Source organism: Schistocerca piceifrons, chromosome X (assembly GCF_021461385.2).
Source record: "Schistocerca piceifrons isolate TAMUIC-IGC-003096 chromosome X, iqSchPice1.1, whole genome shotgun sequence".
NCBI lineage: Eukaryota > Metazoa > Arthropoda > Insecta > Orthoptera > Acrididae > Schistocerca > Schistocerca piceifrons.
In genome coordinates, this window is record NC_060149.1 from 755071822 (window position 1) to 755099107 (window position 27286).

The 27286-nt window shown below is 40.7% G+C and overlaps 1 protein-coding gene across 1 annotated transcript in view; it reads left to right on the forward strand.

The window, feature by feature from the left end:
* LOC124722986 (dual specificity protein phosphatase MPK-4) overlaps nucleotides 1-27286 on the forward strand; it is a 136680-nt gene that overhangs the window by 68089 nt on the left and 41305 nt on the right. The window contains exons 5-6 of the mRNA XM_047248155.1: nucleotides 5586-5672; nucleotides 15070-15218. Coding sequence (XP_047104111.1) covers nucleotides 5586-5672; nucleotides 15070-15218 — 236 coding nt within the window. The remainder of the gene's footprint in view (nucleotides 1-5585; nucleotides 5673-15069; nucleotides 15219-27286) is intronic.

Consider the following 27286-nt stretch of genomic DNA (forward strand, 5'->3'; position numbering starts at 1 on the left):
AAACTCGTTACTGCCTTATGAAGTAGACCCACTGTGCCACTGCTGGCTGAGCAGGCATGTTTTCCTCTTTCGTCCACGCAGGCATGTCCTTGTGCCTCGTAGCGAGTCCAACCAACTGCCCTGAGTGCCAAACACCCACAAGATCACAACTGGGACAAAGATCCTAGTACAGCAGGGTAATCGATAGTGTCACGGCAAAGAGGTGGCGTACCAGAAAAGGCGCACCACGGCTCACTGGTAGCACTATTCCCCCTCCAACTGCTCCAGAGTGCTGTGCTTAAGCAAGTGGGAAACACAGACTTCAATATTTCATCTCATCTTATAATTAGGTAAATACAGTATGCCACAGCCCACTGCACCACCTTGTGGAAGGTACCTTGTACCACTGCTAGTCATGTCCTTTCCTGTTCCATTCACAAATAGAGCGAGGGAAAAACAGCTGTCTGTATGCATCCATATGAGCCATGGTTTCTCTTATCTTCATAGTTCCTGTGCAAAATGTACATTAGTAGCAATAGAATCATTCTGCGGTCAACTTCAAATGGTGGTTTCCTAAACTTTCTCAGTAGGTTTCTTCGAAATGAATATCCTCTTCCCTCCAGGGATTCCCACTTGAGTTCACTAAGCATCTCTGTAATTCTTGAATGATGATCAAACCTACCGTTAACAAATCTAGCAGCCCACCTCTGAATTGCTTTGATATCGTCTTTCAATGTGAACTAGTGGGGATCTCGAACACATGAGCAGTACTGAAGAATTAGTTACAGTAGTGTTCTATATGTGGTCATACTCAAGAATTAGTTACAATAGTGTTCTATATGTGGTCTCCTTTACAGATGAACCACACTTTCCTTAAATTCTCACAATAAATTGAAGTCAACCACTTGCCCTTTGTACTGCCGTCCTTTCGTGCTTGTTGCATTTCATACAGCTTTGCAACTTTACACCTAGATATTTAATCAGCATGACTGTGTAAAGTGGCACCCTACTAATGCTTTATTTGTATTTTGTGGGATTGTTTTTCCTATTCATCTGTGTTAACACACCTTTTCCTACATTTGGAGCAAGCTGACATTCATCATACCAACTAGAAGTTTTGTCTGAGTTGTGCTGTATCACCAATGATGACAAGCTGTGGCAATGTGTGGTATCGTTTTCTTTATCACAGTCAGTTTTAACTTATGTATAAGGGCTTTACATCATTATACAAATTGTTTCTTCTACATATATAAACAACAATGTGCTGTTTTGTTTTCTCCATTGCAGTCAGTTTTAAGATGTCAGAGGACTGTTGTATTTATGACTTACTGGATTATGATCAGACTACTACTGTACTATGGTATCTTAATCGTCCGAAACTTTGAAATTGTACTGGTTCACAGATTAAAACTTTGAGAATACAGTCACTGAAGTTATTATCCTCACAGATTCAGCAGCCGGAGGTGTATTGACTCTGTAATGTTTGCTGTATTCAATCTTAGTGGCAAAACGAAGTACTACAAAAGTTCTGCCCACCAAAAAATTAGTTTGGTTTCTTTTGGGTACCCCCCCCCCCCCTCATATTTTCTGATGATTGGGAAGCATGCTAGTATTTGGTCTTGCTGATTAGTCCCAGTCATTCCCTTGTGGTACTCAATAACACATCTCAGTTTCAAAGTACGATTGGTTCCTTGTATAGTCATATCGACTGTTTCATTTTTGTCATCGTAAAATGAACATCTTGGTTATCTTTCCATTTTACGAGTATTCAATTGCAGCTCATCATTCTGTATTCCCTCTCTTTAATTTAACTTTTCAGAAATATTTTGGCACATTCTTTCTATTCACACATACTGTTACAGTGATATTTGTTCTATAATTGCGTGATAGTGTCATAAGTAATTTTGATGAAAAGTACCAATTATCTAGATATAAAGTGTGTCCTCTGTGTAACACTGACTACAATAGCTCTTTGACAGCACATTTGGAGGAATCGTCCCATATTTTATGGATTGAATTGTTTGTAAGATACGCGTCCCTTAAATTTTATGAATGATCATCGATAGTAATGTCGTGTTTCATTTTTTACACTTCTTTAAAGTCTTGATTCAGATACCTGGTCACAGGTCTTATTTTGCTCAATTTGTCTGTATTGGCAAGCAGATCATTATTTGCAAAGTGTAACCATCTTGTAATTTGTAGATATCTTTTTAGCACCATTGTTTTTCTAAATATGGGCATTTCTGTAACAGCCATCTTTGACCAGTTTGGTTAAATTATTGTTCTATTTTTCACCTGCACCAGTATTATGGACAATGCTAAATATCTTTTAACTACATTACAATTCACAGGAAAGCAATTGTTGATGCTTTTTCATACTCTGTTTGGATTGGTTCGTATTTGTTCTTCATACCGGTTAGTCTCAGTTACAGTACTCTCTCAGATCATGTTATCAAATACTATATTGAATATATCTTATTCACTTTTATTTGCTCCTACTTGATGTAAGATTGCCTGTTTCATGCCTGGAGTCATTGTGTAGTTCTGGATTGTTTGACTCTTTTTGATTTCTTTCAAATCCAAGGTTCTGGCAGTTGATCTTCATCAGTGGTTCATCCTCAATAACTAATCTACCTGCATTTTTGTCGTACAGGATGTATGATGTCACTGTTGGTAGCAGAAGTATCAAAATAACAGTCTCTGTTCTCCTCACAACGTTTATGTTTTATGGGGATACGTCCCTAAGATTTAACAACATATATTTATATGTGAGAAAGTAACCGAGAATAACATGTAACTGGGTGTGATACAAAGTGACAATAAGAACTGTCACAAGTGTGATCTCTCTTGTGTGTAGGAGGTCACATCACAAGTTGCAACCATCATACCACAGGCTGGGCCCCCCAGGTTTGCATTTCACATGACTGCTGTCATGGTCCAGGCTTGTGATCATCACAGTTGGTCCGAATTCTGGACCATAAGTTTCGCACATTGTTCTAGATCAAGAGGTTAATGATCCCAACCAATTTACCCATTCATATGAAATGACTTCCTTTCCCAATCAAGATCTCGTTTGCAAACAACAATAAACAAGTTTCAAGGTCAGGTAGAGAGGGGAAGAGGAGATGGAAAAAGAGGGGGAGGGAGAAAAAATGGACAGAGAGAGAGGGGTGAGGAGGAGATGAGAGAGATTGGGGGGAGGGGGAGGAGATGGACCGTGAGAGAGGAGGAGAGGAGATGGGTGAAACGAGGTGGGAAGAGGTCATGGACTGAGAGAGGGGGAGGAATAGTTCAGGACGAACGTACAATTCCCATACATATTTAGCAATTGTAAAGCATTGCTGGGTTTACTAGTGTATGTACATAGAGAATAAGAGCGATACTATCTCACTTCTCTGAGGCGCTCCTGATGATACCCTTGTCTCTCATGAACACTCGCTTTCATGGACAATGTACTGGGTGCTATTACTTAAGAAGTCGTCAGGCCACTCACTTATCTGGAAACCTATTCAGTATGCTCAGTTTGAAGTTTCGCACCATGTCAAACACTGTCTGGAAATCGAGGAATATGAAATATATCTGTTGTCGGTCATCCATGGTTTGCAGCATATTGTGCAAGAAAAGAGCAAGCTGTGTTTTGATTGAGTCATGCTTTCTAAATCCATGCTGATTTGTGGACAGAATCTTTTCCATCTCAAGAACATTTATTATATATGAACTGAGAATGTGTTCATGAATTCTAAAACAAACTGATGTTAAGGATATCAGTTAGTAATTTTGCAGGTCCGTTCTTTACCCTGGGACTTTCTGGTAGGTGAGAGATTCATGATAAATGCAAGCTAAGGGGTCAGTGCTGAAGAGTACTCTCTGTGAAACTGAACTGGGATTCTACCTGGACCTCACAACTAATTTGTTTTCAGCTCTTTCAGTTGCTCCTCAACAGTAGGATTGCCTACTACTGTGTCCTCCATATGAGAGTCTGTGTGACACTCAAACAATGGTATATTTGTACAGTCCTGCTTGAATGATTTCTTAAACGTGAAATTTAAAACTTTAACTTCCCTTTTGTCATCTTTTAATGCCACACCAGACTCATCAACAACTGACTGGATAGAAGCTTTTGACTCGCTTCGCAATTTTACTTAGGACCTGAATTTCCTTGGTTTCTCAGTGAGGTATCACACTGTGGTGACATATACTATCCCTGACCTCCTTGAACTTAATCGTATTGCCTTTTTCTGCATCCCAAGTCATGGGCATCCCAGGGAATGAACTGGCTGGGTGACTAGAGAAGCGATTACTCCTCCTCCCTCCCCCCTCCCGTTATTCACTTTTACACTCCCCGGTGCAGATTTGCAGGTGCAGTTAAGACCTCTGCTCATCTCGAGATGGAACAACAACTGGTGGGCTACTGCACCCTCTAATAAATTCTGCACTATCAAGGAGACTACTGCTTTGTGGCACTCTTTTTTCCGTTCATCCCCTATATTGTTGGCGACACCCCAAGTCAATTTCGGCTTCCCGACCAGTGTTCGGTTTATACTGCGGAGCTTTACGCTGTTCTCCAGGCTGTCCACTACATCCGCCGCCATCAGCGGATACAGTATGTTATCTGTTCAGATTCTCTCAGCTCTCTCCTCAGTTTCCAAGCTCTTTACCCTGTCCACCCTCTGGTCCACCGGATTCAGGACTGTCTGTGCTTGCTCCACCTGGGGGGCGTCTCGGTGGCGTTCCTCTGGCTCCCGGGACACGTTGGTATCTGTGGAAATGAGGCGGCCGATATAGCGGCCAAGGCTGCAGTGTCTCTTCTTCGGCCAGCTATTCAATCGATTCCCTTCGCCGATCTACGGAGCGTTTTATGACATCGTGTTGTTCTTTTATGGCACGCACATTGGTCGACACTTCCCCATAATAAATTGCGGGACGTGAAAGCTCTTCCTTGTGCTTGGACCTCTTCCTCCCAAACGCGTCGTCGGGAGGAGATAATTTAAACTAGACTCCGGATAGGGCACTGTCTTTTTAGCCATCGACATCTTGTAAGCGGCGATCCTCCCCCACTCTGTCCCCACTGCTCTCAGCTGTGGACGGTAAGACACCTTTTAATTGAGTGCCTCTATTTTACTCCGTTACACGCCCGTCTTAGCTGTCGCCTGATATATCGTCAGTTTTAGCAGATGACACGCGCTCGGCCGATCGCGTTCTCGAGTTTATTAGTGCCAGTGAAATGACGCCAGTCATTTGAAGCTTTTTTTGGGGACAACCAACCCCTTTCTGTAGTGGATGTTTAAGCCTTCCTTCTGCTTTTAGTTTCTCCAATTTTTTGAGTTTCGTTCCCATTGCTGCTGTTTTCCATTTTCGGTTTTTTACTGTTTCCTGAGTCACGGACCGGGCGCTAATGACCAGAGCAGTTTTGTGCCCTAAAACCAAAACAAAAAAAAAAAAAAACGAAAACAAAAGAGAGAGAGAGAGAGAGAGAGAGAGAGAGAGAGAGAGAGAGACTGACTATATAGATATTGTAGTTCATCCAATGAACTATGTCAGCTTTTTAAAATTCATCGAGAGCTCCCTATCCCAACAATAACAAACAGGTTTTTGTTCTGTTATAGCTACTTTGGAATGTCTCGAAGCCCAGCAGTTGTGATCGCTTATATGATGAAGAAGTACTGCCTCTCCTATGATGATGCATTTGAAATGTAAGTACCCAATTGGAAATAATAACAAGCTATTTAGCTTTTATAATGTGATTGTGGAACTTGATAATGAAAATGTTGATATTTTGTTGTGAATTCCTGAAGCTAATTCAAATTAGTGTTGTGTGGATTATTAATATTGGTGTCGAACAGTAATGAGTCTGAACTAAATATTTATGAAACAAATGATGTAAACTACCCCCACTACCCCTCAGGCTCCGCACAACACTCATGCACCCCCCGCCCTCCCCACATGCACGGGCCCACACACACACACACACACACACACACACACACACACACACACACACACACACACACACACACACACACAGCCCTCCTGTGGCCGTTTTCTCCACCATCGTACAGCAGTTCGCAAACAACTGAAGACAGTGAGGCATGTTGGCTGTGGTCAGCCCTCTGCGAGCTGTTGCTTTAGGTTGTAGCAGCAACGGAGAAACTGGCGTGTCAAATGGGATGTCTTAGATGTCGCGCATTTCATCCATGGGCTCTGCTAATGAGGCACCCTCCAGTTTACCCACTGTGTGGGATCTGCGCTCACTGCAGAATCAATGGCACGTAACACATCCACATTGCTGAAGATGGAGAACCAATGTGAGGACTGTGGCTGTATGACCTTGCCCATACACCTTGTGAATAGACAAGTGGCTGCTCCTTCAGTGGGGTCCATGCAGACACATGGGGAGGATTTGTGTTACCAGGATCTCTAATGTTAGGTACTGTATAGAACCCCTTTAGGGAAATAGTGTCCAGTGCTGGAAAGAGGTCTAGTTTGTGCTTGATATGGCTGCTGGGGGCCACACATATGTAAGGGGTCCTGTGAGTGTTGAAGGTGGAGGGTGCAGTCACCTGCAAGTTGTATGTTGTGTTGACACAAATGATGCTTGTCGCTTTGATTCGGAGGCCATCGTCGGTTTGTTCGGGCAGCTGGCAGTAATTGTGAAGACCACTAGCCTCACTTGTGGGCACAAGCAGAGATTACAATTTACAGTTCATGATTGGAATATTTTGGTTTGGAGTCGTATGTAGGGTCTCAACTAGAGGCTCAATCTATTCTGTGCCAGACTTGGCTGTAGATTTCTTGACCTTTGTTATGGGGTGGGGAATTGTAGGACCTGTCAAAGGAAAGGGGTGCAACTCTGGCAGCAGAAAACTTGTGGAGTGCAGATTTTTTTACCCCCCCCCCCCCCCTTAGGTTAGGCGATAGTTTTGAGGTTCTCCAATGAATGGTTGCTAGATGATACACAGTGTGTGCAGTCAGATCATGTACAAAGTAAAGACATTTTAACATTTTATATGTCAAAATTTTAACATTAAACTGTGAAAAAAATTTATAAAAAAGTTCCTAAAGAAAGAACAGACCAGCAAAATTATGGACCAGTATTCTTAAGATCAGAATTATGAAACAAATTCAAAGTTCAAATATAATAAATGATGAATGCTGGCCGTGATGATAGCAATGTAACATCAGCTCCATGACAGTACAGTACTTGCATGGTTAAAAGTGATGTTGAGAGATAATTATCAGTGCTAAGAATGAGTACACTGGTAGTCTTCTATGAAAGAGCTCCTCGGCTGTGATCAATTGGACATAGTCAATAATGTGGACATGTGAAGTTAAAATGGAAAGTACCTGGTCGATGAAGCCAGTTAACTGGCTATGGGGCCAGCCAGTAGGCCATGCTACGGGTGTGCTGTGGTGTGGCATCAGCAACAACTGGGCGGACTTTGCAACGTCAGTGGTTTGATCAGGCTGGTGTTGGCTGCTGTGGCTAGTGGCACCTGGCCCTGCTGATGTAGTGTGGCTTGTGGTGTGTGTTGCGGACAGGTTAGTGACTTTGTACAGCTACTGTTCTGAGCTTTTCATGGCAAACGACAGAGAGGTCTAATAAACATGCTCAGTGTGGGCGACATTTTGGAGGAAATTATGGAGTTTATTGATAAAGTGATCTCTGGATCTAAAAAAAAAAAAAAAAAAAAAAAACAGTTAAGGCAGAAGAAATGAAGAAAATGATCGCCTTGTGGGCAATTCATAAGTTATCACAACAACGAAATTACAGCAAGTCAAATAGGAAAATGAGGGCCTGAGAGCCAAATAAAGAAAATAAGTACACCTCGTACCAGTGTTGTGGCTAGACAAGTGCTGCAGAGAAATGAGAAAATGTAACTGACAAAATTAACATAGCAATTAAGAAACGGAGTAATACTATTTTTGTAAAGTCTTGTACAAATGAGGACAAACAAGCAGATCTGCGTAAAACAGATGGATAGAATGAAAAATACAGTTATTGTGAAAACAGCTTCAGAAGATGATACTGCAGGATTAATGAATAAAACAACTCTGCAAGAGCCTCACTTGCGAACTACTGCAAAAAATAAACCCTTTCATTATAACTTACAATGTACCTTCAGACATGGAGGTGCTGCAACTAAAGGAGATTGTGTATGCACAGAACTTTGAAGGGGACATGAAAGGGATCATTTTGACTCCGTTTATTCCAGAATGTAAAACTGGACCAAAAGGAAGGAAAGTAGTTCATCTCCTAATGGAGGTAGGACCCGACATGAGCAAAGTCCTTCTCAACGACAAAAGGTATATAGCTATTAGGACTATGTAGTAGTCCACCACAGAAATAAATATCATTATTATAACCGTACACCAGGAAAGAAATCACTTGTGCTCACTGTGGGGAAGATGGATGTAAGAAGTTAGACTGTGGAAAGAGCAGACACAATCCAGTTTTAGTACTGTGTGTGAGAAGTACAAGGTTATTAATGCAAGTGAGAATGACATAGAGTATAATGAAAATCAGAATGACAGCCAAACCTATCAGATGTTCCTAGACAGACTTGCTCTATGCATCAATTTTGGCTAAAAGACTAATAATATCTGATGACAGAACATTATGAAATGAGAAGATAACTTGTCAAATATGTAAGAAGGCAGAAATTTTTATGCAGGTGAGAGTACGGAATTTTTGGCAGAAAAGAAAAAAATAAAAGTTTTACTAGAGATGCAGGTAACTCAGATGGAGGAGAATCATTTACAACCATGCCATAAAAGCAAATGGAATCTGTACAGCATTTACTAAACCTGGAAACATGGGTTGCACATTGAAAAAGAGTACAATAATGCCCCAACTAAAGAAGTTACCCAAATTCGATACAATGAGCTTTCAAGTGCAATTAGAAAAAAATGAAAAACACTGCAAAGCACCATCCCATTTCAGCCAAGTACTGGTAAAGGAACAGAACTAACCACAAAGATAAATATTATGTTCAACAGAAGAGATGCCAACACACCTTAAAATCTTGAGTCAGCACAACCAAGACTTCACAACACACACATTGAGGGAGCGATGTACAAATTAACTGAGAGTAAAATAGACATAAATCAGCAACGACTCTATGAAGGGAATGAAAATGCACTCTGCCTTGCCAGTAGTGAGGCATATAACAAGGACTAAGCATCCGAAACTAAGATCTATAACATTTCTTGTGCCTGATGCTGTAGATTGTGTTCAGTTGGGGTCAAAGAAACTATGTAGTGACCCTCAGTCCTCAGCTGCTGGAGAACATACTGCTTAGTTTTTTGTAGAAGAAATATAGTATATACTGTTGAGCAGTTTGTTATACCACATGGTAGAACTGCATCTGAACCTCAGCAACCATGGCCCAAACTGCTACTTTTAACATATACACTCCATAGATGGACAGAAGGTATTTAAAAATTGCCCAGCTAAATTGTATGAGAAGTCAGTATGTCATGCATGAAATATGCAAAGTAACTGAAGAAATGAAGTTCGATATTCTATGCTTACAGGAACTGTATATAAAAGATGGGAAACTCCCTGGAATGCTAGTCACAGCTCATGTTGTCACATCAAAAACTGATGACAGCCATTGTCATGTTTATGTGTTTGTTTCCACGGTCATGGCAAGTTTGACTTTCATATCGACGTGTGTCTAGTTCAGTGATGTCATAGATAAGTACATAGAGCTGTTTAAAGACATCAGTAGCTGTGGTCAAAGGAATCCAATACAATTGATGGGAATGCTACATCATCATTATGGTTTAGTTTAGTGCAAGGTGAAGGAGGCATCATACTACAGGAAAACATAACTAAATAAAATATGGAAGTAGCAAACAGAAGTGGAAATACATCCACATATGAAAGGAGAACTGGTGCATAGTTGAATATAAATGTCACAATAATTAATGAACATATGGTAAGGAAGGTCAGAACGTGGAAAGGGGCCTCATCAATGGTAAGGAAGGTCAGAACCTGGAAAGGGGCCTCATCACAAGTGACCAGAACATTATAAACTTTACAGGTGACTCCTGCAGAAAGAACACTGAGATGATAATGCATTAAACACGTTAAAGACATGATACGGTAGAACTTACAGAAAGCTGATTGGAACCTTCTCAGAAGTATTTTTTGCTGTCCAGAGCAGGTGGAAATAGATGACAACATGCACACAAAAGCTAAAGAACTCATCAGTGCAACATAAGAAGCCATGAAAGATGCAGTACCAGTCATAAGACAAATAGGTTCAAGTTCACAAGTACCTTAAAATGAGTGTCTCCAAAGACTGAGAACGTAAGTCAGAAGGGCAAGAAGATCCTACCAGAAAAGCCACATTATGGAGAAAGAGCTCACAGGCCAGGCAGGTACAGAGAACTTAAACAGCAATTTAAGGACCACTTGGGGCAAACAAGAATAAAAATCTGGGACCGAGTCATTGCACAGAACCTACATCTTCACCCATGGGGCACACTGTATAAAATCACCTGTCAAAAGATAAATTCTCCGACAATGTTATCTCCAAAAGAAGCAGATGGCAACATGACATAAAACTGATGAAAGTCTGGCCAATTACTGATGGACAGTCTCTTTTTGTAGGAAGATCTTCTCCAGGAAAATCGTGTGGTATCTTTGTTTTATTTCATGATGGATGGTTTTGACAGAATCTTGCTGTCATCATTAGATTTTCAGAAAATGCTTATTAACATGCGTACATAACACCAATACAATGAGAACACTTTCCAGTTACAGGAAATGACACCACATTTGCTTGTCAGACACATGAAAAAGAATGTATAAAAAATCCATTGGACCAACTGGGTGCCCAGGAGTGGATATGAACCATTGGAAAGTGCAGTCATGGCCCAAACATGCCACAGGGAAAGCTTTTTTCCCCTTTGGGTAACATAACTGAAGAGAAAATAGCTCACAGAATTTGGTACATAATTTATCTACTATTTGAAAAGAAGTCTCAGCATAAACTAGGTGAATTTTTTCATTAATTGGGAAAACAAAAAGATGTTTAATGATCCAGTCAAACAAGAGATTTTCCTTACTACACATTTATACAACACATCAGTTTGAAATCTTATATGTAACTGTTGGCCACTGTATGTCTTATTTTCTTGTTACATTTTTATATTACTGGAAATCAAAGTGCGGTGTGTGTAATCCAATTAATCAGCGATGAAGATACTTCCATGTCTACATGAAATAATATTGTTTTACTTAATTTTTATTATTCTATTAATAGTGTGAGAGTTGTCTATTTCCGAGTTCCTGAACATTTGAATTTTATGCACTGTGGCAAAGGGGTTTGGCTTTCTTGTCTTGTGTGAAGCTTACAAATGACAGACACTGCTGATGTGACCACATTTCATATGTTGACAGAAAATTTCTTTTAGAATGTGATATGAACAAAATACTTGAGGTAATCTTAAGTGGGATGATGAAGATTAGCTGGTGAGAGACAATTACCAATGAAAGGTGCTGAGCAGTATACAAGAAATGAGATCTTTCTGGAGGCACATCCAAACAAGAATAGCCAACCTCATAGGACACATTTTAAGACTCTATAACATCAGTGGAACAGTGGCAGATGGAGCTGTTGAGGGAAGGAATTGCGGGGCATGACCAAAGCTGTCATACATGCAGCAGATTGTGAATGATACGGGATGCACTACAAATACGGGTGTGATGGAGGAGGCAGACAGAATAGGGAATGGTGTACAGGTGCAAGCCAACTTCATAAAAGAAGTAGCAATGGTGCTCTGTGAATATGCAACACAGAATTTTCATGACTGGAATTTTGTGATGAGCTTGATTATCAATCGGAAAAATGTTGTACAGATTTCCCCCCCCCCCCCCCCCCCCCCCCCATGGAAGATTACTCCTCGAACTCCTCTGTTTACTATCACTGAAATCCAATCAAGTGTATTTCCATGCTGGTCACGTTGACTGTTTGTCAAACTTAGCTGTGCGCCATGTTGAAACTTTGCATGGTTGCCGGGGCTGTTTTGAATTTTGAGTGAATTTAAAACTTTGTTTCATATAAAATACTTCTCCTAAAGACAAATGTCAAAACCTGACTATACACTTCTTTGTCAGGCACATAGTGATTACCCAGTCCCTGATGAGATTCATCATATGATTCCTTGAGCTGTTCATTTTTACCTACAAAACTGCAAATTAAGAGTAGCCTTTTAAAATTTGCTTTCAAATTTGGAGCATACGATGTGTGTTTGGTACACAACATGATATGTTGCAGAGGGGGATGGCCAGCAAACGGTGTGTCATTCTTGTCGAAGATCAGTGTCTTGGTATACTACTGGCTGTGCAACCTGGCAAATCATGTTGTTGTTTCGAAATTTAATCAGTAGCAAATACAGAAATATTGCCAGTAGTATGAAGACTAGATGATTTTATTTTTTAAACGTATAACAGATATTCTTGACCTACTGTGAGACATACTTCTGGTCAGGAAAATTTTCATTGTGTGGAATACTAAGCTTTAAGAAAAAGCTCTTTGCACAGCAATCAGAGAACAGTTGTTTCTGGAAACCATTTTTACCTTTGTAAGTGCACTGAACTACTGATTGCAGCTTAATGTTGACTGATAATTGCAGGAGAGTGATAAATGGAAGTGGCTAGCCCCACTCCTATTGTCCCTTTACTGGCAGCACTACAGGTAATTGGAGAATGTGAGGTTTTATGGATCACCTTGTTTCAGGGTACCTCTCAAAGCCGAGTGCAGGTAAGGTCAGTTCAGTTCACAGAGCTGAGGAGAAAAGTCCCAGAGGGTGAAAACTAGCTGAAAAAAAAATTAAAGAAAGAGAAAAAAAGAGTGAGGAAAAGATTGAAGGTTGTAGCTTACTGAGTGCAGGATAACTGATAATAATAATAAAGAAGCAATAAACTAAATACTAGAGAAATTGGGGAAGTTTGTGGCCAACAAATGGAAAGAATGAGTGAGGAATACAAGAAGATGAGATTAGTGAGCATTGGCAGAAGGATAGCAATCGGAGTGTGTGTGTGTGTGTGTGTGTGTGTGAGAGAGAGAGAGAGAGAGAGAGAGAGAGAGAGAGAGAGAGAGAGACTTCTCAAGTTTTTTGTCCTGAAAAAGAATGAGGATTTGCAAGTGGACACAAGTCATTTCTACTTCTGTACAAGTCTACTGCCTATCATATTGTCTTCAAAATGAGTAATGATCTGCCTCCCAATCATTATTTTGTCAAGAAAGTAGAACTCCCATCAAGTTATTGGTCTGCAACTGTGTGCTTTACTATACATAGTTGTGAGTTGGTGTTTTTTCTTTCCTACAGTTAGACCTACAATTTAATGTTGCATCCGAACTAAGCTGTAACTTGAATCAGTATCAGTGGTGAAAGACACATTAGGATTTGTAACCTGAGATGTACCCACAGAGCCATGTTTTAAAACTTGTCACCATCTTGTCTCAATAAATCATTGAGAGTCCATTATGAGCATACTCGTTTTGTTGTACATTTTTTGATAAATACTCACAGTAGTTATATTTCTGTGGTAGTTGTTTAAATCTGAATAAATTTGAAATAGTAGCTATACACAGTGAGCCATAAATGGCATTGACATACAAACACAAAATTGTTTTCCCCATATTCCTCTGTCTGGCTCTGCAACCAATTTATTAAAACTGAGAAATCTAAGTGGAACTTTTGAGTACCCCTGTGTGGATGGATAAGCCAGGAAGAAATATCTGTAAGACTGCACAACTTGTTCACACTGTAAAAAACTTTCTTTGAGCCTTTGGGTACTCGTTCCATTTACATCTCAAATTTCATGTGCCACGAGACTGTGTACCCTGTCTCTGTTAGCAACATGGAGTGTACATAGACTTATATGATTGCTCATATGTTACAATGAGATGAGTTTTTACCCATTCATTTTGTGGGTCATAATTCCAGGATGAAAAAATAACAATTCCTTATTTGTTTTGTATAGTATTATGTAGACCTTAGTTACACTACCTGTGGTCTGTCAGTTTCAATACCAGTGTTTTACTGGATATGGCTGTGTTTGAGGTTTTACAACCTTTCCTGTGAGAACCTGAGAGCTGGGACACTCAAGTTTACAGAGAACCAATTGTTTAATGTAGAATTTCAGCAGACATTGTCGAAGTTCTAGTAAAGAGATTACCAACACTGTACTTGTCTGTCTTCTTCCAGAATATTGACTGATACCCGATTTGGGATCCTTACCAGATAGGATTGATGGAGAACAATGAAAAAGTTCAAGTAAGAACAGCTCATTTTGCTTTGTCACAAAATAGAGGAGAGTGTGTTATGATATGATACAAGAGTTCAGATGGCAATCAATAAAACAAAGATGTTTTTTGTTGCAGCAAGACCTTTGCATGAAATTTCAATCACCAACTTTATCCTTCAAATGCAAAAATATTTTGTGGATTCTCACCTACATAAGGAGAAATGCCCACTGTCATAAAATAATAGAAATCTGAGCTCACACGGAAAGATTTTGGTATTCATTTTTCCTCACCTGCTATTTGAAAATTGAATGGTTGAGAAATAATCTGAAAGTGATTCTGTGAACCCTGTACCAAGATGTAAATTTGGGTTACAGGGTAGTCATACCACTATTTCAGTTTCTCAGGATTTTCAGATTCTCTCAATTTTTCTCATTACTTTGAAGTAATATAATAAATGGACATGTAATTGCTGCATGCGTAATAACAAAATTCCTACAGAACATCAGTGGAATATTTGTTCGTGATTCAAAATGTCTTGTTCATGAGCATTTTTACAGTAAAATATTTTATGTAATTTCATAAATTTTGATGCAGTGTTTGTATTGGCAATATATACTGATACTAATCATCCACATGTTGTGAGTTTCACTAATATCATTTATAAAGCTATATTGAAATCTCTGTTTCTTACTATATATGTTTAGCGAGTGAATGTGTAAAGCTTCAAAACTCAATAAATATACTCAAGTGATTAAATGTTTTCACTTGGAATTACTTATGTGAAAACTGTGATTTAGTTATGATTAACTCATTTGTGTTGTTTCAGAGTGAAAAGTAAGAGAAATGTAACAATGCCAAATCAAGGATTTCAGCTTCAGCTGCAACTTTATCATGTTATGGGGTGGAAAATTGATAAAAAGAACCTACAGTTTCGTCTTTTCAGACTACAGATAGCAGCAGAAAACGTAAAGAAAGGTATGTAATCATGTCATTTGGAGTGAAATTATTATTGTTTTAAATAATTATTATGTCATCAGATAGTTGTCACTTTTGCATCCTTTGTTTTTATTGATTCTGCATATTTTTTACAATTTCATGTATTGTGAATGAAGGAGAATGTGCTGGAAGTTCTCAAAAATTAACTTAAGAAACACAACAAAATATAACATATGAAATGTAGTGGTCTTTCTAACAAGTTTCTGTAATTAGTATTCTTACCTAAAGCTGAGTTTGCAAAATAGCTTTTGCTAATCACTGATGGATGTTTGAATGTTTTTCATGACTACATGATACCATGCCCAGCATAATTTTCAGTGTGAAACTAATGCAAGAGAAGTACAGAGTTCAAAGCTATCCATTGTGTATGGCTTTTACAGACTTGTCAAGGCCTTAGGCACAGTAAAGCAAGATGGACTGTGGGCTATACTAAAATTACTGCTCAGAGAGAACCATTTTAAGTCCTCACAGGAGTTTGACAGGGAAGTTAGTTGCCCTCACATGATTTTAGATTTAAAAAATGTGTAAAATATGTTCTTTAAAAGTAACTCACACATTGCTATCAGTGAATAAGTCACAAAGAAGGAATATGGCTGAATGATCTGAAGAAATGGTACAGATAGTGTTCAAGTCTAGACTATTAATCTGCTGTAATCCATTTCTTGACCTAGTGTTGAAATATCTGAAGTTCTAAAACACCTAGATGACATACTTCTGTTGCAGAGGGAAACAATTTAAGCATTTAAGCCTCTTCAGATTTTGGGAGAGGCGAGTCTGAGGTGATGAATTTGATACACCTCATGCTGTGAAAAGTGTTCCAGACAGGGATAGTGGAGGCAATGAAATCGACATTGTCAAATACATATTGACAGCGTGTTACACTTTGAAAAGGCTTTTCAATGTGACAGACAGCTGAGAGCTCCAGCTGTTGAGCTTTTTCACATAACAGCTCACTTAAAAACTACAAATAAGTACTCACTTGATGAATTGAAAATAACTCCACTATACAGGGTGTTACAAAAAGGTACAGCCAAACTTTCAGGAAACATTCCTCACACACAAATAAAGAAAAGATGTTATGTGGACATGTGTCCGGAAACGCTTAATTTCCTTGTTAGAGCTCATTTTAGTTTTGTCAGTATGTACTGTACTTCCTCGGTTCAGCGCCAGTTGGCCCAATTGAAGGAAGGTAATATTGACTTCGGTGCTTGTGTTGACATGTGACTCATTGCTCTACAGTACTAGCATCAAGCACATCAGTAGGTAGCATCAACAGGTTAGTGTTCATCACGAACGTGGTTTTGCAGTCAGTGCAATGTTTATAAATGCGGAGTTGGCAGATGCCCATTTGATGTATGGATTAGCATGGGGCAATAGCTGTGGCGCGGTACATTTGTATCAAGACAGATTTCCACAACGGTGTCTCGACAGGAAGACGTTCGAAGCAATTGATCGGTGTCTTAGGGAGCATGGAACATTCCGGCCTATGACTCGCGACTGGGGAAGACATGGAACGACAAGGACACCTGCAATGGACGAGGCAATTCTTTGTGCAGTTGACTATAACCTTAATGTCAGCGTCAGAGAAGTTGCTGCTGTACAAGGTAACGTTGACCACGTCACTGTATGGAGAGTGCTACGGGAGAACCAGTTGTTTCCGTACCATGTACAGCATGTGCAGGCACTATCAGCAGCTGATTGGCCTCCACGGGTACACTTCTGTGAATGGTTCATCTAACAAAGTGGCAATCTTCATTTCAGTGCAAATGTTCTCTTTACGGATGAGGCTTCATTCCAGCGTGATCAAATTGTAAATTTTCACAATCAATATGTGTGGGCTGACGAGAATCCGCATGCAATTGTGTAATCACATCATCAACACAGATTTTCTGTGAACGTTTGGGCAGGTATTGTTGGTGATGTCTTGATTGGGCCCCATGTTCTTCCACCTATGCTCAATGGAGCACGTTATCATGATTTCATACGGGATACTCTACCTGTGCTGCTAGAACATGTGCCTTTACAAGTACAACACAACATGTGGTTCATGCACGATGGAGCTTCTGCACGTTTGAGTCGAAGTGTTCGTACGCTTCTCAACAACAGATTCGGTGACCGATGGATTGGTAGAGGCAATTCCATGGCCTCCACGCTCTCCTGACCTCAACCCTCTTGAATTTCATTTATGGGGGCATTTGAAAGCTCTTGTATACGCAACCCCGGTACCAAATGTAGAGACTTTTGATGCTCGTATTGTGGATGGCTGTGATACAATACGCCATTCTCTAGGGCTGCATCAGCGCATCAGGGATTCCATGCGACGGAGGATGGATGCATGTATCCTCGCTAACGGAGGACATGTTGAACATTTCCTGTAACAAAGTGTTTGAAGTCGCGCTGGTATTTTCTGTTGCTGTGTGTTTCCATTCCATGATTAATTTGATATTGAAGAGAAGTAATAAAATGAGCTCTAACATGGAAAGTAAGCGTTTCCGGACACATGTCCCCATAACATATTTTCTTTCTTTGTGTGTGAGGAATGTTTCCTGAAAGTTTGGCCATACCTTTTTGTAACACCCTGTATAAACAGACGCTCAGTGAAGTTATTTTGTATACTCATGTAACAGAACTGGAGCAGTGATCACAGTGAGGGAATTTGTCTTACCCAGAAGAACGCAACAGCTGCCATACAGTATGACTTAGGAATCAGTTTGTCCTCTAGCAGTATAGAATACTGTGCAATGATTTGTGTGGATTTTGTCCATATGCAGTACTTGCATTAGTGTTATTAGTAACTCATACCTGCATTCGATGTAGTGTTAACACATTTTGTTTAAAATAAACACTCGCTGTGCACATCTGCACACTGCCTCACCAGTGATTCGTATGTCGTGCTGTGGAGGGCCTGTAAAACTTTCTGAAACACCCTTTAGTTTCTTCCTGTGACGTAGTGGAGTAGACAGAGTGGGAATGACCTGCTTGACCTTCAATTTGCAGACCTATGATGGAGGGAAGTGTATGTCCACAATCCCGCAACCTACACTCCCTTGTGCTTCTACTTCCCACATTCCCCCCCCCCCCCCCCCCCCTCCCCTCCCTCCATCACCTTCCACCATTCACCTTGTTGCACCCCCAGAACACGATTTCTCTCTTAATACAGCTCTACTTCACATAAAGATAGACTTTAATTTTATACCATTACAATCAGCAATTTTTCCAGCCACTGAATGCAGAAAAAAATGTATAGGACCTTTTTTGTAAGAAATTTTATGGAAGACATGCTCTTAGAGTTATCAGAGAAAAGCCAAAACAGTGACCCATAAACCCACCCCCACTCCAATGCTCACACCCGACCAGTCAGGATTTTTAGGATGTTGTTAGGAACACTCCCTCCTAGCACTGTGCAAAAATTTGTGATTACACGACTTTTCCCCTAATTTTCCTTCGTGGAGTGAACTAAAATTTTATAATTTCTACTCACTTCACTAAGAGTGTAGCTACTGTTTTTATTAACTCTACTGGTGCATGTACAAAGTATTGCTGCTGCTTTCACTGTAGTGTCCCAGTGAAATGAAGTGAGGGATACGTGGTATCTTCAGAGCTGATCTTTTGTTCTGTAAGACTGCATTCTAAAATTGCTGTCTATATAAGGGACATGAGTCGATCCAACAGTCATCCATTGTTTGATGATGAAGATGGTGCAGATCTTCAGACAGTTGAGTTTCTACTTAAATGTTTGTATTTCTGACGAAATGCCTGGCCACCAAGATAATTTTGCAGAGTTTAGTAGACTATTTTCCAGGTGATAATGAAAAACCACTGTTGCCAAACATTTGCAGATGAATTAAAGTTATGTAATTAGTTTTACAACTCAGCAAAAGCATAGTAATTTTGCTTTGTTCTGTTAAACTGTTTAAAGAAAACACCACGTTTTTCTTGTTTACTTTCTCCTTGTATTTATTATGGCAGCAGTTTAACATCTCAGTTAAATGATTGAATTAACCAACGTTACTGTCTAGAATGTGACTAACACAAATGTCTAACTTGTACACAGTTGTGAAGGAAGAGCAAGTGGTGTTGCTGTAGCCTGATAAGTCACAATGAATTACGATGACATTGTGGCCTGACTTGCTCTACAACTTGACACAATTATGTGTGATGAATGTATATATATAGTCCTTAGTTGGTTACAGTGCATTCTTGGGACACATGACTAAGAGATACAGCGAAACTTCATTCATCCACATATGTGGGACCTTAGGTCATGCAGATGACCAAAAATCCTGAAGCCCAGGAGATCAGGAAAAAATAGAATGACATGGGTTGAATGCTATAAACACGTTATATTTATTTTTGATGTAAAGACAAAAATTACATATTATTTCCATGTAATGCTGACTGGTGTTGAGCTCCATAGCTCACTTTGCCACTCCTAGTGATGTCTAGTGCCTAATTTAGTAAACTGGACTGATTAGCTTTGCCAGTATAAACTGCTCCCTACCAGGAACTTTGAAACTGCATTTGTGAGTGCATACCTGTCCCCTTGTTTAGGGCAGGCAGGTATTGCTGAGGACCACGGTGAGCAGAAATTGTCAGTTACCTTGGAGAATTTGCAGTGAGCGGACGTGTGTCAGCCAGGCAAGCACATCAGTGAGCAGAGTGCATTGTTATAATATTAGAGAAAAGGTTACCTTGGAGACACTACAGCGAGCAAATGGATGTGTCAGCCTGGCAAGGGCTGCAGTGAGTGGAATCCATTGTTTCTTGCTATCTGTTAGAATAACAGGTAGCCTGGAGACACAATTATGAATGGTAGTATGTCTTGGCCAACCAAGCACTGCAGCAGGCAGAAGTGTGAGATTTGTAAAGTAGTTATGCACTAGCACTTTTTATACTATGGAATAAAGTATTTTTACATAACAAGTGGAAATACACTGAGGGGACAAAAGTCTTCTATAGCAATATGCACATGTACAGATGACGGCAGTATCACATACAAAAGGTGTAAAAGAGCAGTGTATTAGCAGATCTGTCATTTGTACTCAGGGGATTAATGTGAAAAGGTTTCCAACGTGATTATGGCCCCACAATGGGAATTAAGAGTCTGAACACATAATGGTATTTGGAGCTAGATGTGTTCGACATTCCATTTCGAAAATTGTTAGGGAATTCAGTATCCCGAAACCCACAGTGTCGAGAATATCAAATTCCAGGCAGTACCTCTCACTACAGCCTTCACTTAACAACGGAGAGCAGCAGCAGCCTTTGTCTAGAGCTGTTAGTGGTAACAGACAACCAACACTACGTGAAATAACCGCATAAACCAATGTGGGATGTACTACGAACATATCCATTAGGACATCGTGGTAAAATGTGGCATTAATGGGCTATGGTAACAGACGACCGATGTGAGTGCTTTTGCTAACAGCACAACATCACCTGAAGTACCCTTGCTGAGCTCGTCACCGTATTGATTGAATCCTATATGACAGGAAAACTATGGCCTGGTCAGGTGAGTCCTTATTTCAGTTGCTAAGAGTTGATGGTAGGGTTAGTGTGTGGCACAGACCCCATGAAACCAGGTACCCAAGTTGTCAACGAAGCACTTTGTAAGCTGGTGGTGGCTCCATAATGATGTGGGCTGTGTGTACAGAGAATGGATTGAGTCCGGTCCAATTGAACTGATCATTGACTGGAAATGGTTATGTTCAACTGGTTGGAGACCATTTGCAATCATTCACGGACTTCACGATCCCAAACAATGATAGAATTTTTGAGGATGACAATGTGCAATGTCAGAACATTCTGGACAGTTCAAGTGAATGATTTGGTCACCCAGATTGCCCGGCATGAAACCCTTCGAACATTTATGGGACTTAATTGAGAGGTCAGTTTGTGCACAAAATCCTGCACCGACAACACTTTCACAATTATGGACGGCTGTTGAGGCATCATGGCTCAATATTTCTGCAGAAGACTTCCAACGACTTGTGGAGTCCATCCCACATGAAGTTGCTGCTCTATGCCACAATATTAGGATGTATCCCAAGACTTTTGTCACCTCAGTGTAGTTTTCGCAGCAGTCGCTGAAATAGTGTAACTGAGGTGGAAAAAGGGGAACCAGCCCGCATTCACTGAGGCAGATGGAAAACCGCCTTAAAAACCATCCACAGACTGGTCGTCTCACCGGACATCAACACTAATCCGCCAGGCGGATTCATGCCGGGGACCAGCACGCCTTCCCACCCGGAAGGCAGTATGTTAGACCGCACGGCTAACCAGGAGGGCTGTATGATAATACAAAAATAATTGCAACCAGCCATGCAAAGGCTTTGTTGACCTCGCATGCAGTCGACCATGGCATGGCAACCTGTTACAGGCAATTAATCAATCGTGTGTAGCCATTTGAAGGCCTTGGAGGCTCTTAAACCTAACATTCCACTACATGAAGTCATTCATTTGGAAGCAATTCTGGCTGCTATGTGACCTACCGACTGTCATGAGTGGGGGGGGGGGGGGGGGGCAAAAATGTGTGTGTCCATGTTCACCACTTAGAATCAACTGATAGACTTTTTAGAAAAGAAAGTCAGGCTCTTGAGCTGATCGGTGTCTTTTTAGAAAAAAAAAGGTCAGGCTCTTGATTTGATTGGCTTCAGGGACATCACTTCTAAGGATCTGCAAGGAACTACCAGTAACTCAAATCAAACAGGGCATGCCAGGAAGGCTCATCTGCTTAAAAAAAAAAAAAAAAAAAAAGCTGAACCTAGTACATAGTGTCGGAAGTTCCATGCGGCTTTTTGCAGATGATGCTGTAGTATACAGAGAAGTTGCAGCATTAGAAAATTGCAGCGAAATGCAGGAAGATCTGCAGTGGATAGGCACTTGGTGCAGGGAGTGGCAACTGACCCTTAACATAGACAAATGTAATGTATTGCGAATACATAGAAAGAAGGATCCTTTATTGTATGATTATATGATAGCGGAACAAACACTGGTAGCAGTTACTTCTGTAAAATACGTGGGAGTATGTGTACGGAACAATTTGAAGTGGAATGATCATATAAAATTAATTGTTGGTAAGGCGGGTGCCAGGTTGAGATTCATTGGGAGAGTCCTTAGAAAATGTAGTCCATCAACAAACGAAGTGGCTTACAAAACACTCATTCGACCTATACTTGAGTATTGCTCATCGGTGTGGGATCCATACCAGGTCGGGTTGACGGAGGAGATAGAGAAGATCCAAAGAAGAGTGGCGCGTTTTGTCACAGGGTTATTTGGTAAGCGTGATAGCGTTACAGAGATGTTTAGCAAACTCAAGTGGCAGACTCTGCAAGAGAGGTGCTCTGCATCGTGGCGTAGCTTGCTGTCCAGGTTTCGAGAGGGTGCATTTCTGGATGAGGTATCTAATATATTGCTTCCCCCTACTTATACCTCCCGAGGAGATCACAAATGTGAAATTAGAGAGATTCGAGCATGCATGGAGGGTTTCCGGCAGTCGTTCTTCCTGAGAACCATACACGACTGGAACGGGAAAGTTAGGTAATGACAGTGGCATGTAAAGTGCCCTCTGCCACACACCGTTGGGTGGCTTGCGGAGTATAAATGTAGATGTAGATTTAGATGCTGAGGAGGCATGTCAATTTTATAATGAATCTCATGCCATCAGCAAATGCAAGGGATTTCAAGCACTAAATATCGATTAGCAACAGACATTTGTAACAAGAAATAAGCTTTGCTTTTGTGCACATGCCCTGGTCACTTCTCAAATAAATGTGAGGTTTCTCCTTATAAGACCTCTAAGTGAAGGCACAATGTACTGCTATTGCTCCACAAGTCAGCTAATTCAAAGGATAGACAGAATTGTGAATCTGGAAGCCTACAGAGGTGAAATCTCACATAAACTGTGATACTTTGTTGGCAACTGCTGTTGTCAACATTAAAGGCGGCATGAGTTGACAGCAGTCTTGTAGAGTGCTGCTAGGTTGTGCAATCCAGCTGTCTTTTATATCTAAGAACATGGCATATAAATTAAAATTGAAATGAAATAGTAATATTCTGTGAATGGCATAAACAATGCCTTTGCAGACTCAGTGTCTTATACATATATTGTTGAAGTGTCATCTAGGTTTAGCAACTTTCATATTAGAACCAGTTATGCTATTTGTGGACAATGTCACCAGTGACTTACCAGCAAGATATATAGGCATAAGATTTGGAATGTCCCACTTGATCTACCAGTTGCTGATCCTGAATTCAACAAGCCTGTCATAGTACATTTAATTCTTGGTGCTGAGATTTTCATCAATGTTGTATGTAGAGAAAGGTTGGAGAAACCAAATCACAATGACTGATTGAAACTAAATGTGGCTGGATTTTGTCCGGTAGAATTACTTCAGTTTCATGCATCATGCCTCCTCTTACAGTGACCACGTGTTTTGTTATTGGTTACAATCTAGTCACCAAACTGCGAAGGTTTTGGGACCTAGTGGAACTGTCTTCCAATGTCATGATAAACAGGAAAAAGTATGTGAGGCTCACTTTCAGGTGCCACACAGCTCGAAAGTGGGAGGTTTGTGGTTTGGCCACCAGTGAAACTTGACTGTTAACCCTTAGGTGAATCATGACAACAAGGCCTCTCGATGACTGGACCATCTTGACCTTTGATTTAAAAGGTAACTGAATCTGAAAAGGGAATATGCCACATTCGTGCGTAAGTATATTGAACTATGACTCGTGGAGGTCTCTAATTATCAGGATATTGTTGGGCCAGGGTTTTACTTTCCACATCACACTGTTTCCATGGACTGCAGTTGTATGAATAAGTTGAGGGTAGTGTTTCATGGTCCTGCTGCCACTTTCAATGGAGTATCTCTCAATGATATCTTGATGGTTGGTCCCACTATCCAACCAGATTTATTGTCCCATATTATAAAATTAATGTGAGTCTGTCAGATGACCTAGCAAAAATGTATGAATAGGTCTCTCTGTCTCCATGCTGATGATAGGAAACTGCAGAGAATTCAGTGGTACGAATCGCCATCTAAACCAATGCCGGAATATAAATTACCTACAGTCACTTATGGAACTGCTCCTGCAGCCTTTCTTGTGACTACATATCTACAACAGTTGGCTGTGGAAGCTCAGGACAGGTTTCCAGTGGCATCATAAGCTTTGTTGTGTAGCTGCTATGTGAAAGACTTCTTTGGTGACCCAACTATCTGCTTTTGGGGAATTTCCACTGAGGAAATGGCATTCCAATAGTTACGAAGTTATGGAACAAATTCCAGTGCGGGACAAGAGAAACATATTTGCCTTGTAATCTCACTGTCGAAGAAGCCATAAAACTTTAGGTATCTTATGGCACCCTGACTCTGACACATTTCAGTGCCTTGTGCAGTTGAAAAATCATCAGTGCTTAAAGATTAGCAAGCATAATGTTATGTCTACCATAGCATCTATTTTTGACCCACTGGGACTTCTGGGTCCAGCAGTCATAATGTGCAAGCTGTTCAGACAGTACTTGGGGCAACTAAGTCTTGATTGGGGTGAAACTCTTCCATCCAACCCAGTTAATGAATGGCGTGCCCTTTATGTGTAGTTGCCTTCTGTAAATGATATTTTGAATAGAAGTAAGATCATTCCCTGTCGTCAATATGATAAACTAAAAATCCATCTTTTTGTGATGCTTCACAGTTGCTATATGGTGCTTGTGTATGTATCAGATATGTTCTTCCCAGTAACAATGTTGTAGTTTCGTTGGCTGCAGCCAAATCTCGTTTTGCACCTGTCGGACAACACACACTACCATGACTGGAATCATGTGGTGCACTGCTTTTTGCTCAACTCATTTGCGAGGTGGAAATTGTCTTAGACGTCATAAAAAATAGTGTTGTACATCTGGAATGGGCTCCACAATAGTTCTCTATTGCCGGCAACATAGTCCTAGTCACTGGAAAACTTTTGTTGCCAACAGGGTCTGTGAAATTTAGGACTGAGTACAGTTTCTAGTTGGAGACATGTTAAATCAGAAGACAGCCCTGCTGATAGCTTATCATGTGGCATTAGTCCCACAGTGGTGGTCTGGCCCTTCATGGCTATCAAACTATGACCTGGACTGCAGCAGTTGGCCTTGACTTGTGGTAGAAGATACACCAGAAAGAATGTGTGCCCAAGTATCCTTGGCATCTGTCATTAAGCTTGATTGGTTGGTTGCTTGTTTCGGGGAAGGAGACCAGACAGTGAGGTCATCGGTCTCATCGGATTAGGGAAGGACGGGGAAGGAAGTCGGCCGTGCCCTTTGAAAGGAACCATCCCGGCATTTGCCTGGAGCGATTTAGGAAAATCACGGAAAACCTAAATCAGGATGGCCGGACGCGGGATTGAACCGTCGTCCTCCCGAATGCGAGTCCAGTGTCTAACCACTGCGCCACCTCGCTCGGTCATTAAGCTTGATGATGAATTGCTGTGTAAATATTCTTTATTCAAGAAAACCAACAGGGTTTTGGCTTATGCACTGAGGTTTTCTAACAAGAATAGGTTGCAACAAGCAGACAGAATAACTGGGCCAGTCACCTCACAAGAATGCCAAAATGATATCAAAAGAGCCTTTGGCATAGTTCAACATGGTGAATGTGGCAGTGAGATCACTTTGCTGAAGGTCAATGCCTCTGTTCCACATAATGGCAAATTAGAAGATTTGCACCAGTTCATTGATCCAGAAGGTATTTTATGAGTGGGAGGGAGGTTGATGAATGTTAATGTACCGTATGATGAGTGACATCCTATTATCATACTACATGAGATCATTTGACAAAAATTCTCACTGTGTATGAACATGAAAATCAGTTGTGTTCTGAGTCACAGCTTTCGCTGTCTATGTTCCATAAGACGTTTTGGATTCCCAATGGGCAGAACACAGTCAGAAGCATCATCGGGAAATATTTGAAATGCTTTAGGTATAAGTCCTAGGTTGCAGTTCAACTTGTGGGTCAACTACCAGCATCTAGAGTAAACCAGTCTCATCCTTTCAGTTTTGTGGAGTGGATTATGTAGGCCCTGTTATTGTGAAGCATGGTGGAAGATGGTGTACAGTTACTACCAAGGCCTATATTGCTTTGTTTTTATGTATGACAACCAAAGCCATCCACCTATAGTTAGTGACTTAGTAATGAACTCATTTCTGGCTGTCCTGAGCAGATTCATTGTGAGAAGAGTAAAACCTTCTCACATGTATGGTAATAGTGGTACTACATGTGTAGGTGCACACAATGAACTTAAACTTTTTTTCTGCTGTGATGCTACAGATGAGTGTGGTGAACTTTTCAACCTCAGAGGATATCACTTGGAATTTTACTCGACCTCATGCTCCTTATTTTGGTGGACTGTGGGAAGCAGGGCTCAAATGTATGAAGTCACATCTCAAACGTGTCATTGGCAACACAGTATTGACATATGAAGACCTGAGTACATTGTTAACTTGGGTAGAAGTGTGTTTAAATTCAAGGCCATTGTGTACTCTCTCTCATGACATAGATTCTCCATCTGCTCTCAGTCATGGGCGTTTTCTAATTGGACAGCTGTTTGTGCCAATCCTGAACCCTCTGTCCTTAAGATTCCTGCAAACAGGTTGCACAGAGCAGCTGCATCAGTCCTCTTGGAAGAGGTGATCTATTGAATACTTGCATCAGCTGTGGCAATGCAGTAAATGCACATCAGAGGGAACAATGCAGCCCTGGATTGGCATTCATGTTCTGACCAAGACGTTATCCTTGCCTCCCTTGGTGTGGATGCTGGGTGTCGTCGAGCAGCTGTTTCCCAATCATGACAAATGTGTGCGTGTAGTGATAGTAAAAACTGCTTATGGACAGATTAAGAGACCTACAGCAAAACTGTCTCTTCTGCCTTAGCAGTGAATCAGTTGTGTGTTCCATCTCATTTGTATGGTGGTAAACAATAGAAGCCCATCACCTAATTGCTGTTTACAGCAACAAATCATACGACACAATCTCAGCTTGAGAAACTGTAAATTTTCACTTGTGGATTGAGTG